General features: G+C 33.6%; 1 protein-coding gene across 6 annotated transcripts in view; it reads right to left on the bottom strand.

Moving 5' to 3' along the window:
• Positions 1–12,865, bottom strand: part of LOC124353977 (myosin heavy chain, non-muscle) — a 161,248-nt gene that overhangs the window by 43,649 nt on the left and 104,734 nt on the right. For all 6 annotated transcript variants that reach the window (XM_046804071.1, XM_046804074.1, XM_046804076.1 and 3 more), the window contains 7 exons: positions 10,391–10,534; positions 9,560–9,927; positions 6,236–6,406; positions 4,819–4,983; positions 3,848–4,023; positions 2,759–2,987; positions 587–802 (listed from right to left, as the gene is read on the bottom strand). In XM_046804071.1, the coding sequence (XP_046660027.1) occupies positions 587–802; positions 2,759–2,987; positions 3,848–4,023; positions 4,819–4,983; positions 6,236–6,406; positions 9,560–9,927; positions 10,391–10,534 (1,469 nt within the window). The remainder of the gene's footprint in view (positions 1–586; positions 803–2,758; positions 2,988–3,847; positions 4,024–4,818; positions 4,984–6,235; positions 6,407–9,559; positions 9,928–10,390; positions 10,535–12,865) is intronic.

Raw genomic sequence — 12,865 nt, 5'->3', positions numbered from 1 at the left:
TCTTTCTCAGATGTATAGGACAGTTTTAAACAAAACTGACAATTACCAGCTATTATATCATAGTGTGTGACCTGACGTCTACAATACAAAGAGATTAGAATGAGCATTAACATTTCTTTCATGATATGAATCAGGATATAGACTCCTCAATAACGATACTGTTGTAATAGAAGAAAGCTCACAAGATGAAACATGAGCTGTCAACTGATGATTTCAGTAAACACGAAATCAGTTAACACAGTAAAACTTACATTCAAAGAAAGTCTTTAAAAAATACATCAAATGAGGCCTTTAAATCTGCCTTTGTATGTATATGTATGAACAGTTCCAAATTAATGATAGTTTTTAACACTATCCCTACATCCACTTGATGATTTTCATTTTATTTCTGAAAGCAACTCATCATTCACTCTGCTTTTGCTGCTTTTTATTATGCACCTTTCGATTTTGGTCATTGAAGATTACGAACTTCCTTTACTTCTCAATATTGCCCAGTCATTTTCATTTTGAAATCCTCCACATGCTCAATTTTTTATCACTTGACACAATACAAATTGTAATTACTTAATATGCTCTCTGAACACACCTGAAAGTTGACAATGAGGTCTGTAATCTTGTAATCCCGTTCCTCCTCCAGGTGAGCCAACACTCCTGCACGGAAGAATATCTTTGACTGTCCCACTCGGTAGAGGTTCGGGTCAAGCTCCAGTGCCGCTATCATCTTCTCACAGGCCTTCTTGCCGTCCATGAAACCCTTGGGAATGACGTTTGGTGTCAGCAGCTCATAGCGCTGTCGGAATTCCTACAAGCCAACATTCAACATTAACCCACAAACCACTATAATATATATATATAAAATATAGTTCAATTAACCCTTTGAACCCCAGACCAAAATATTGATAGTGGAAAAAACGTACCAAAATCATTTGACCTAAGAACTACCGAGAATCCCCAGAGCAGAAACAGCTGTTTTGCATACTGTTTGTAAAAAATTAATACTTTTGCTATTTTTTATGCTATTGTCTTGTATTACACACCAAAATGTCCAGAATGAAATTGTATACACAGAAAAAGATTAGTCTGAAGTATAAAAAAATGTTTAACAGCATTAAAATAATTTTTAAAATATATGTATATAGATTTTTAGGCAAAAAAATTGATTTTAAGATTTTTTAATTAAAAAATAAGAAATATTTTTACCATGGGCACCCACATTTTATTTTTCTAAATTTAGTTTTGTGTATGTACAAAAAAAATTATATTGATATCTCTAAAAATAAACTTTTTTTGAATTTTTATATAAAAGTATGCGACTTGTAAAAACCTCTAGGCGTACAACACAAAAATCACTGATATTACCTAAATAAAATAAATTAGTAAATAAATAAATTAAAAAAATTAGTATTTTAATAAAATACATATAAATATGTATTAATACTCATAAAATAAGTATTTTACGATCTCAAATAAATATGTATTAAACGCATATACCATGGCGACGATATTACGTCGCCCGGGGATTCTCGCAACTTCATTGGCGACGATACATCGTCGCCGCGGGGATCTTCGCATATCTTCTCGGCGACGATATTTCGTCGCCTGGGGTTCAAAGGGTTAAGAAATTTCTAATATACCTGCCAAAACTATGTATAGACTGTGTATTAATAACCTGCCATACAATGTAACTTCATCAAGAGCTTGTAGTCTGATCAATTTACCGTTTGTCGGTTTAGGAGTGGTTTGGTGTTTGAAATGTTTCTTGATATATTTTGTCCTTTCATAGGAATTTGATATCTTCATTCTTGAAAATTATTTAGTAACATATAAAAATCCTGATCTCAACAATTTTAGAGAATTAAAAATATAAAAAGTAAGCTTTTCAGTTTTCATTTTTAAAGATGTTAAAATTGATTTTTCACATGTTTTTTTTTCTGAATAGCTGATATCTTGATTGTATAGATGCATATAAATATCATTTCAATTTTTTACATAACAGAAAACACATGTTGGACGTTTTACACCTTGGTATAATTGAATATACTATTCTCGCATTCAAGGCCAAAAATTGGATTGGTCCCACCTTGCAAGCACTAATGGTAAATATTGTAACTGTTCAAAAACATTGGACAACTATATAAGAAGGAATCTGCCAGTATACCAAGAATAATATTTGGTCATAAATTACATACTTCGGACAGTAACTAATTGTAAAATATGACAAATGTCAATTAATAATTTAAAACACATTAAAATATTAACATTTTTTGTCTTAAACATGTTAAATTCCATTACTATTATAAAATAACAATACCAGCATTAGCATTACATAAGCAAATGAACAGATGAATATATTACATTTAATTTTATTTAGTAAATTCCACTACTATGCCTGTCAATTTTGTTGTAAATAAGTAATTATATTATTTGATTTGAATAATCTTTTTGGGAAGAGGAAATCTCTGCCAGATACATAAGGAGTTACTACTACATGTCCTTTGTGGTTTGAGGCATGCTCTGTGGTCAGTATAAGTATGTTTACTATTTATATTTTATAGTGTGTTTTCTTTCAAAGTAAGTTTTCTTAATGCAAATAATATTTAAATATAAATTATACTTGAAACATTTTCATTGTAGTTAATAAAAAAAGTACCCTGAGATGTTCACTGTATTATTTTTGCGAATGATTTCTACAAACAACACAAGATTTTTTTCTTCACCTCAAAATTTGTGTCAAGAGTTATAGCTACAAATACTGTACCTGGAAGGGTATCCTGTTGGGGAAGCCCTGCCTGCAGATCCTGATGCCCTCAAGGACACCGTTACACCGCAGCTGATCCAGCACCAAGGGAGCATCTATCTTGCCTGCTCGCTTCTCGTGGTTGGGGATGATACACCGAACAAAGTTGGGGTTGGTGTTGCGCAACGTCACCATCAGCTTGGCCAACTGCTCCTTGTACAGTTGCGACACGGTGCGGAACATTCCCTTTCTGTCCATAAACATTTATGTTACATAAGCTATCTCTCTTTACAATTAATCTCCAACTTCAAAGCAAACTAAAAATTGGCTTGACTACAGCAAAAGGAGTGAAGTGGCCGTGATCCTATTTATTTTGTAACAAATTCATTCTATCCAGTATTAATATCGTGTGAAAATGCTTTGACCCTTTCTCGCACAGAAGGTTTGAATCAACTGAACGGCTCAATGCACTGTAGAATGCGACTCAGATTGACTTACACAGCTTTATCATCTTCTCTCGGCAAGGGTTGGGTTCTAGCAGTAATATTCTATACTATTATAATTATTTCACTATAAAGACACCACTGTTCTACTACTCTTCTCTGTAATAACGTTTTAATTATTTTTATTTTAGTAAGTTCAATGGAAATCATGGCTATGCTGATTTTTATGCTTTTGATTGATTTTGAAATGAATGCTAATTTTGTTTCACTAATTCTGACAACTCAAAGCTACTTAACCTGAAAACAGTGCCCAACTATGTTCTGCAAACAACCGTGTATTTTGACCTATCATCAACAAAAATTAGTGGATAACAAAATGTGTTCCACAATAACAAGTAACTTCATTTTATTATTTATTGAAAAGTATTTATATTATTAAAGTTGATTAGTAAATAATAAAATGAAGGCAAAAGGTTCATAAATCTAATTTAATGATGAAAACAAAATGAAACATAAATATCCATCCTTTTGACCACTAACAATATTGTTTATTTACAAATTTGATTTACTAGGGTTAAGAAATAAAAAAAAAAATAATTTGGACAGTTAAAAGGTTCTGTTATGCTCTTTTACAGATAAAGTTATTAGGAGCAGAGAGATCACTGACCTTGTTCTGGCGCCAAACTGTGTGTCGCTCATGGCCTGCTGCGCCATGCCCACTATCTCAGCATCTTTCCAGATGTGGCAGACGAATGGGTCCTGACTGGACTGTAGTAAGGACACCACGTTCTCGTTGAGTGGGTCCATGTTCTTCATCAGCCACTTGTTGGCAGAGTAGTCCACCTACAATCATTCACGAGTAAAGGGTTTTTTAAAAATATTTTAATTAGTATCCTTTTTTTGTGTGTTTTTTTTAGATAACAAATTATACACTGCACAATTCTGCATATTTGAAGTAAATTTATCTCATTTATCTCTCTCAAATTGTATTAGTTGAGATTCCAATAAACAACGGAACTCGGATAGTTGGTATTCAGATAATCACTAATAATTAAAGAAGCCTGCAGGATATTTTATTGGGAAGAAATGGTCAGTTAAAGTTGAGATTTTACTTGTGAGAAACACATTAAATGAAAGGGGAGCCACTTAGTCTATTATGGACAGTGATGAACAGAGATAACAAGCTTATTTATGACAGTAAAATTCATTTGGAGAATACCCAATATGGCATTCATAAAATGTTTTAAACATTTTTGTGATCATTAACTGCATGTTCAATCAAGGAGAAAGAAAAGTAACAAGTTAAGAGAAAATCATAAGTATTGAATGAAAAACAACAAAAAACAAATTGTACATAATATTGATTGATTGAAATAACCAATTGTTTATTTTAAATAAAAATCAGTTAATAGGTGAAAAAATACTTAAATTGTCCACTACAAATTTAATAAACTAAATTTATACATACACAATTTTATTATGAGTGCATCAGAACAGAAAACATGAGAATGAGAAAAACTTAACTACGAAAAAGTGGAATATCTTGTGTGTATTTCAACTAAAGTTCACACAAACTGTGCTAAAGATATATATTTCCCCCAAAATATCAATTATGCATACTCTCAGTGCTGTACCCACCTTCCCAGCATAGTGGATGATGGCAAAGTCTGCAACGCCCCGAAAGTCTGTCTTGATGAACTTGGGATGTTCAATATGGGCACTGACCAACTTCTCAACAAACGACTTGTCTGTAGCCTTTGGGAACCAACACTCTTCATCCAGTAGAGCCATCACACCCATCGGCTGGAAACAAAATTTTAATATATACAACCAGATCATCAACAGGAGTAAGTCATCGACTATTTACCAGCCCATCGACATTAACTTAAGCTTTGCATCTAAAACCTTATATCAAATCAAACTAAAATATGGGTCCAGAACAATTCAAGCAGTTTTTAGAAATGCGACATGCAATGATAAGCTTTCAACATCATCAACAAACGAAAATCTAGCCCAAAATAACGAATCAGAAACCAAACAGACTGTAGCTAATGTCCCAAATTTTGACAATTTAGATCCTATAAGAAAATGTTTTTTTCAAACTACAAACATTTAAAAAATTACACCCATATGAAAGAATGTAAGTTCAAATAAAGAATAATGTGCTTAGCCATTACTAAATTCAATTGGGCCTATTAATTTCAACATAGTTTAATCACTTTCTGTACACAAGTTAGGTAATGAACTACCCTATGATTACCTAATCAAACTTCTAACACAACATCAAGAGTCTAAGAAAAATATTCTTGTCTCTCAACACCAGTTTTCCTCCGGACTCAATTCATACTTAGAATCATAGAAAGGTCTGTGTGAGTAACTCTTACAATCTGAAATTTCTGGATTCAAAGATACTATATTGAAAGGTATAGCCTTAACTTTATTAACTTATTCCATGATTATGTCAAGTTTTTTGTTGTTTCCTAATTATCTATTTAAATTCAATATTAAACACAAGTGCACCACACATCGCCTTGACTTGAGAAAGGATCTTAATAAGGAGAAAAGAGTCAGAGCAATACAACACTAACAATGTTGATAAAGTGTGATTAAAAAATAATTTTCCCGAAAACTAAGCATAATTTCTTCCTAACCTTCCTAAAATGATGTGACTTTTAAGTTACTTTAAAGTTCCTTATGTGGAAGTAAGTTAATGACAATCATTGACAAAAATAATCAATAGTTATAAATAACGGTAACCCCTTATCTTTTGTTTTGTGATTGTCATTTCAGCTCAACTACCCCTGCAATTTTCCTATTAAGCTTAACTCAATGGCCTACCGAGGCGTAAGGGTTACATTATTATTCAGACCCCATATTATGTTTAGCATTGACATATTCTGAATATAACCAAGAAGATTGAGAATAAATAAATATAACAGCCGAACTAATCTTCTGCATAAACACTACTTACGTTTCTCTGTATCTATTTAGAGAGTTCAAATTAAGAGCAAACCACAAGAATTAACCATTATAACTTAAGATCCAGCAGTACTACCTTATCGATGAGATCAATGGTGGGCTGCAAGTCCAGTCCAAAGTCGATGAACTTCCACTCGATGCCCTCCCTCTGGTACTCCTCCTGCTCCAGTATGAACATGGTGTGGTTGAACAACTGCTGCAGCTTCTCGTTGGTATAGTTGATGCAGAGCTGTTCAAAGGAGTTCAGCTGCAAACAATCAAGAGGTATTTTAGCTTTGATTCTGCCAATTTCACCCTATTATTTCAAACTGCTATGGGTGTGAATCTAGAATTGGTTAGGGTTAAGCCCTTCATGTACAGATGCAGATATATTGCCTAAAAACTGTTTGTAGCGGATGGTTTGCGGATATATCAACAGAACAAAACTATACCAATCTATTTTTTATGTAAAATTGTATAAAACCTATCAGAAGCAACTAATGAAAATAACAGTTACCATTCCCAAAATGATAGAGAGTGATAATTTTTGTGACTTATGAGTAATTTTCATATATTTCTATAATTTTTCATATATTTCTATCACATTTCATCCAAAAGTAAGTAAAAATATATTTTTAAAATTTCAGCACGGAGGGAACTCTATATAGGGATTTTTAGCAGCGAAGGTGTTAACAAGCAAGTTCTTAATTTTTTTAATAGTTGAAATGTGATGGGATGTACCTAAATTTGTTACTATAGGTGCAATCATTTTCAAAAATTAAAATTAAAACAGTAAATTTTGATATATAAATATTTCACTGATTATATTAATTTTACAATAAATAAATACTAATTTTATACTTCTTAACCCTTTGCACGCCAATGTACCTATATTACGGCCGTCGGCTACTCAACTGAAAATCGCCAACGGCCGTAATATAGGTACGTTACGTTTCTCGCCTGTAATTTTCTTATAGTTCATCTGATTGCCGCGAAATTTTGACTAATCGATAGTCGAGTAGTTGCTTTGAAACCACAAAGTAGTTTATTCCTTTATGGACTGTTTGTTTGGTCGTATTTGAGCTTCGCAGCTGTTGGATTGTTTGGTCGATAGTGTGGTTACGTTCGTGTTGCTGTGCGTTGTTTATGTTTGTAATTCTCTCATTACTTTTGTTGTTAGGGCATTTGTATTATGCACCTTTTATTAGATTCATTGGTACTTTGGGATTGTACCGACCACACCCAGACATGAATCGTTATTTGGCATTAATTTAGCTTCTACTAATCTTAGCGTAGAACAATATTTCATCAATATAAAACAGGAATTGTCTTATCGCAAATCCCTCCCCATCCTCAGACAGCTGACATTTAGCTTCTACTGATTACTAGATTAGCGTAGAACAATATTTCGTCAGTATAAAACAGGAATTGTCTTATCGCAAACCCCTCCCCATCCTCAGACAGAGGTCAAAGTCGAGCGGTCTAGTAGATAACGTGATTGCAGAGTCTCGCCGCCCGTTCGCTTTGTTGTACTTTTGTATTTTACCCCTACATTTCTCCAAACACAAAAATTCAACAAAAACAAACATTACCAAACAAAAACTAAACTCTTTATTGAAAAAAAGACACAAAACTTGTTTTTATTCTTGATCACACTCCGCTACCTAAAATGCGAGTGCCTCCGGCCGAAGGTGCTGCCGAAGCCCGCGCTGATGTCAACGAAAGAAAAACATCCCTCGAGATAGTACCTATCAGTAAAATATAATTCTAGAGGGGCTGATCAGAAATATAAATTGAATTGTAATGGAAAGGCAATTATGTACCGTGCAAAAAAACTTAAATAATCATGTGATGCCGCACGGCCTGCCATAATCGGGATTCTTGAGATAGATAAGATAACAGCGACAACAATACCGATCACAATACCTGGAAATGCTTGTTGATTGATGGAATGTTAGTTCTGTTACTCAAATACGTCGTTTTATAACGTTCTAAGTTAATTGAAAAAGTTTAACCGAATCTGACCTCATTAACAATTGATAATCTTTGTAAGTTTGTAATTAAAGAGTTGTTTTTTCGTTCTATCATGTTTGTTTCTATAAATTTATATTTTTGTGTTCTTCATACTGGTGTGGTTGGTATAATCTCAAAGTACCGATTTATTTTATTATAGTGTCAAATATTGATTTGTGAATGTAGTGTAACATTACATACAACGTCCATACAACTTACAAAAACTGTGCCCGTGTCACATTTAGTGAACAAAATCACAACTGGACTTCTATATAAGGTAGGCTTTTGAAATTTTGTAATTAGGTTAAGGGGTAGATATAGTTTACTGGGATATAACAGGAAATCAGCATAAATGTTTTTTGAAACCATTTATTTGTGCTAAAAAACATTTTTTTGAAAATTTTAATTTTTGTATTTCTAAATGTTTATTTTTTTATAAGTTTAAATTACATTTATGCAACTACAATTTAACAACTGAACAAGGGCATTTTATAAGCAAAAAAGTGGTAAAGAAATCATCAATATCTGTTAAAGAATAAAAAAGTTATGATAGATTTTGTGAAAGCTTGCAAAACTGCTGAAAATGCCCTTGGCGTTTCTGGGTAGTACTTTTGGAAAATAGGCTGGCGTGCAAAGTGTTAAATATAAATCACTATGACATCACCGTTATTACAACAGAAAAACAAATTTCACCATGTATTGTATGAACTGTCAAAACAGGTGCGTGTCAGATTGACAATATAATGTCGATTACCAGTTCCAGGGTTAACCCACTAGAAGTTCTCTCAAAGTTACTTGATCTATTTCAGTTTTTCACTAATTTTACTACAAATTATTTTGTTATAGGAAAATAAGTTTTATAAACTGTTATTTAACTAACGATTAATAACTAGCTGAAGTAAATTCCAAACTATGCACTTGGAACAATACAAGAAAGTAAACAAATGTTGTGCAATAACTGACTTAGTCACAACTGCACGGTGAACCAGATTTCGGCTGTATAACTGTTACGTTATTTCCAATGAGGAATCTAAAAATATTATATAACCTAGTAAAACACATTATTAATGTGGAGTATGATCCTTCCTCTGTGCAAGTATATGAATTTTATCACAATCAGATAATATTTGCGTCTTTAAAAATAATGTACCAGATTTCTGGCACTGCCACTTAGATAAAGGCCAACCCCACACCCTACATCCGGAGCCACTTCTAGAGTTAATGGCCTACCTTCCTTGGAAAAATCATAAATAGTACTAAATAGTTCAAGCAAACATTAACAGAGTCTTTTCTAAACATACTTGGTTATTGAATTCAATGCAACCAATTAAGATTTTTTGGTGGAATAAAAAGAAAAGAATCTGCAAAATTTTTTAGCAATAAAATACTAATGCATTGTGAGAATTACCTCAAATATCTCGAATCCGGCCATGTCAAGGATTCCGATAAAGGAAGCTCCCTGACGTTTAGTGCGATCCAAAGAGCGGTTGATCCGGTTGACCAACCACCGGAACATCCGTTCGTAGCAAGCCTTCGAGATTGCCTCTACAGCAAACTCCACCTGCTCCTTTGTCTGCGCCTTGGTGACAAAGTCCCGCCCGACCTTGATACGAGGCTTGAGGAAGGCCTTGGTCATCTCTGTTATGCTCAGTCCGAGCAGGTGCGCCACCTTCTGTGCGACAGTGTTGTCTGGCAACGTTGCCTGGTCGTTGTTACGTTCCTGCTTGAATTGCATGCTGCCAAACAGCATCACGGCCGACACAATACGGAATATTGCTTGAATAGAGGAATCCAAAATTAATGTTAGATTAATCTCTTTTTATAGAACGAACTAATATTTGATTATTTCTTTTATAGATACTGAGAACATCTCTTAAATATAACAAAAAACTTAAATATTGCTGGTTGTATGTATTGTAAAATCCTTTAAAAAAATAAACCTAACAATTTGATTGTTCGGACATAGAATGTTATTTGATGATTATATTGAAATAGGAGGCTCTACAATTAATAAAATAAAACACATCAATTAGAAACTTGACAAATTTTTAATTACAAATGAGGAAGGCAGTAACTTTTGAAAAATTCTTAGAATGGTAAAGAGCCATTAAATTTAATCAGAACAATCTGTTATGCCAACTGACTTATACGCAGTTAACTTTGATCCAACCTAAGGTTTCAATGTACATGCACTTCTTGGTGCTGTATGTTACAAAGGAGGAGTGAACACTTGAACTACCTGAATAGTCCTCGTTGGTCATCCCCATGATGCTCATGGCCTTGACCGTAGCCTGGAACTCTGCTGAGTCATCTACACCAGGTATTGGCATGCTCTTGTTGCTGAGGAATGGGTAGCTCTTCGCGTCTTCTAGGATAAAGTCCTCTGCAAAGACGTTATATATGAATATTTAATTTAAATTAATAATATGCCTGAGTTTCATGTCTTAAAACAGAATTTTTACCAAACATGTTTTAAACACATCTCTATCAAAACATTTAAAAACAAAGAAGTAATTTAATGGATATTATCTATTACAATAAAATTCGGCCAAAACCTTTTCAAATACAGATTTTTTTCAAATTTGTAAGAACTGTTTTTAAATCTTCAATGTGTCACGAGTAACCAGGTACTCGTTCAATATTTAATTAAGGGGGTTCACGGGTTGAAAAATTTAAAATTTTGATTTTTTTGGATTATTAGTGTAAAAAATTATTTGTTTCTTCCTTAATAAATAAAAAAAACACTCATGTATATACCTAATATACTTTTTTTTCTATTGCATTTTTTAAAACAAGTTGCTACACAACAACTTTGTTCCGATTTGTGCACCAAAAATATCAGTTACAGTACATCATTGTTTAGTGTTGTGTTTTTAACCTTACTCTATGTAGGCTATAAGGCAAAAATGTGCAGCCATATGTTCAGCAGACAGCTGTAGTTTGTTTATGTTGTGCTTTTTATTATATTAGTCAGTTCTGCTACAATATTGTGCACATATTGAATGTTAGTGACATATTTTTCTTTTAGTTCATTAGAATATTACTGTGCTGGTTTTGTGATAGAATAATGACTAAATCCAAAGGTGTATTTAAAAAGGTTAAGTTTAGGGGTAATCAATATACTAAGAAAACTGTTCAAAATATTGATTTGACTAGTGTACGCCTACAACCAACTACATCAACGCTTAGGACTAATACTCCTAATTCCAGCAAGTCTATCCCTACTACAAGTACTAGTGCTTCAACAAAGAAACTTTCACCTGGGTTAGGAAACTATGACAACTATATAAATACTGGCAATGATGGAAATATAATTGTAAGTGTAAATATTTTATCTGTAGCAATTAGTTCTTTTGTAAAATGTAAAAACTGTGATTCCACCGAAAGCATTGTTTATCGAAGAAGATGTTACAAAGAGAAATGGTCTAGCTTGCAAACTACTTGTGAAATGTAAAACATGTTTGTTCACTACTTCTTTTATGACTTTCTAATAGGCCTAGCCCATTAAAACCATATGAGATCAACACCAGAATGGCTTATGGATTGCGTGTAGTAGGAAAAGGGGTAACCGCAGGTCGAATGTTATGCGGTGTTTTGAATTTACCTGAACCTGTTACAGAATTTATTCCAATATATAAATATATATTACCAGCAATAATTCAGGTTAGTCAAGACAGTATGAAGTTAGCAGCTTCAGAAAGCCGTTCAAGAAAACAATGGATGCACAGATTTGGCCATAGCTTGTGATGGGAGTTGGCAAAGAAGAGGACATACGTCATTGAATGGAGTCATAAGTGCTAGTAGCATAGATACTGGAAAAAATTATTGATGTAGAAATACTAACAAAGTTTCTGCTTTTGCCTGCAAGAAAAATAAGAATAAGGCCATGACTGTAAAAAAAAACTTTGTAGGATCCAGTGGCAGCATGGAAGTTGCAGGAGTAAAAAAAATATTTGAACGATCGGTGGAAGATCGAGGAGTGCGTTACCTCACTTACTTGGGTGATGGCGATAGTAAAGGCTTCATGAGTGTTCTTGAATCTAAACCATATGGTGAAGATGTGATCATATCTAAGTGGGAATGTGTTGCTCATGTTCAGAAGCGCTTAGGTACACACGATTGCGAGGTCTGACAAAAACTATGAAAGGCGTTCGACTTGAGGACAATAAATTGCTATATGGTAAGGGTAGACTTTCCAAAATAGAAATAGACACCCTTCAAAATTACTATGGGGAGGCTAATAAGAAGAAACAAAGGAAATCTTGAAAACATGAGGCAGGACATATGGGCCATTTTCTTTCACAAGCTCTCAACAGATGAGGATCCACATCACGGTCTTTGCCCCAAAGGTATAAAGTCCTGGTGCAAATACAACCGTTCTCCAGGTCACCAAGGAAAAGTATTTGCATAAACACGCACTTCCAAAGCCAGTTCTTGATGCTGAAAACCAATCTTTAGGGATCTGTCATCTCCAGATTTATTGAAGAAATGTTTACATGGACTTACTCAGAATCCTAACGAGTCTTTTAATAGTGTCGTTTGGAATAGGATTCCTAAGACAGTTTTTGTAGGATTAGATACTCTCACTTTAGGATGTTCAGGATGCTGTGATCTCGTTCAATGAGGGAAACATTGGAAAATGTAAAGTGTTGGCTAAATTAGGTATAAGTCCAGGCTCCAATATGATATCAACAATGAAAAAACTTGATGCTTT

This window comes from Homalodisca vitripennis, chromosome 2 (genome assembly GCF_021130785.1).
Source record: "Homalodisca vitripennis isolate AUS2020 chromosome 2, UT_GWSS_2.1, whole genome shotgun sequence".
NCBI classification, from domain to species: Eukaryota; Metazoa; Arthropoda; class Insecta; order Hemiptera; family Cicadellidae; genus Homalodisca; species Homalodisca vitripennis.
The sequence above is the reverse complement of the archived record's forward strand: the minus strand, read 5'-3'. Positions and strand labels throughout refer to the sequence as shown.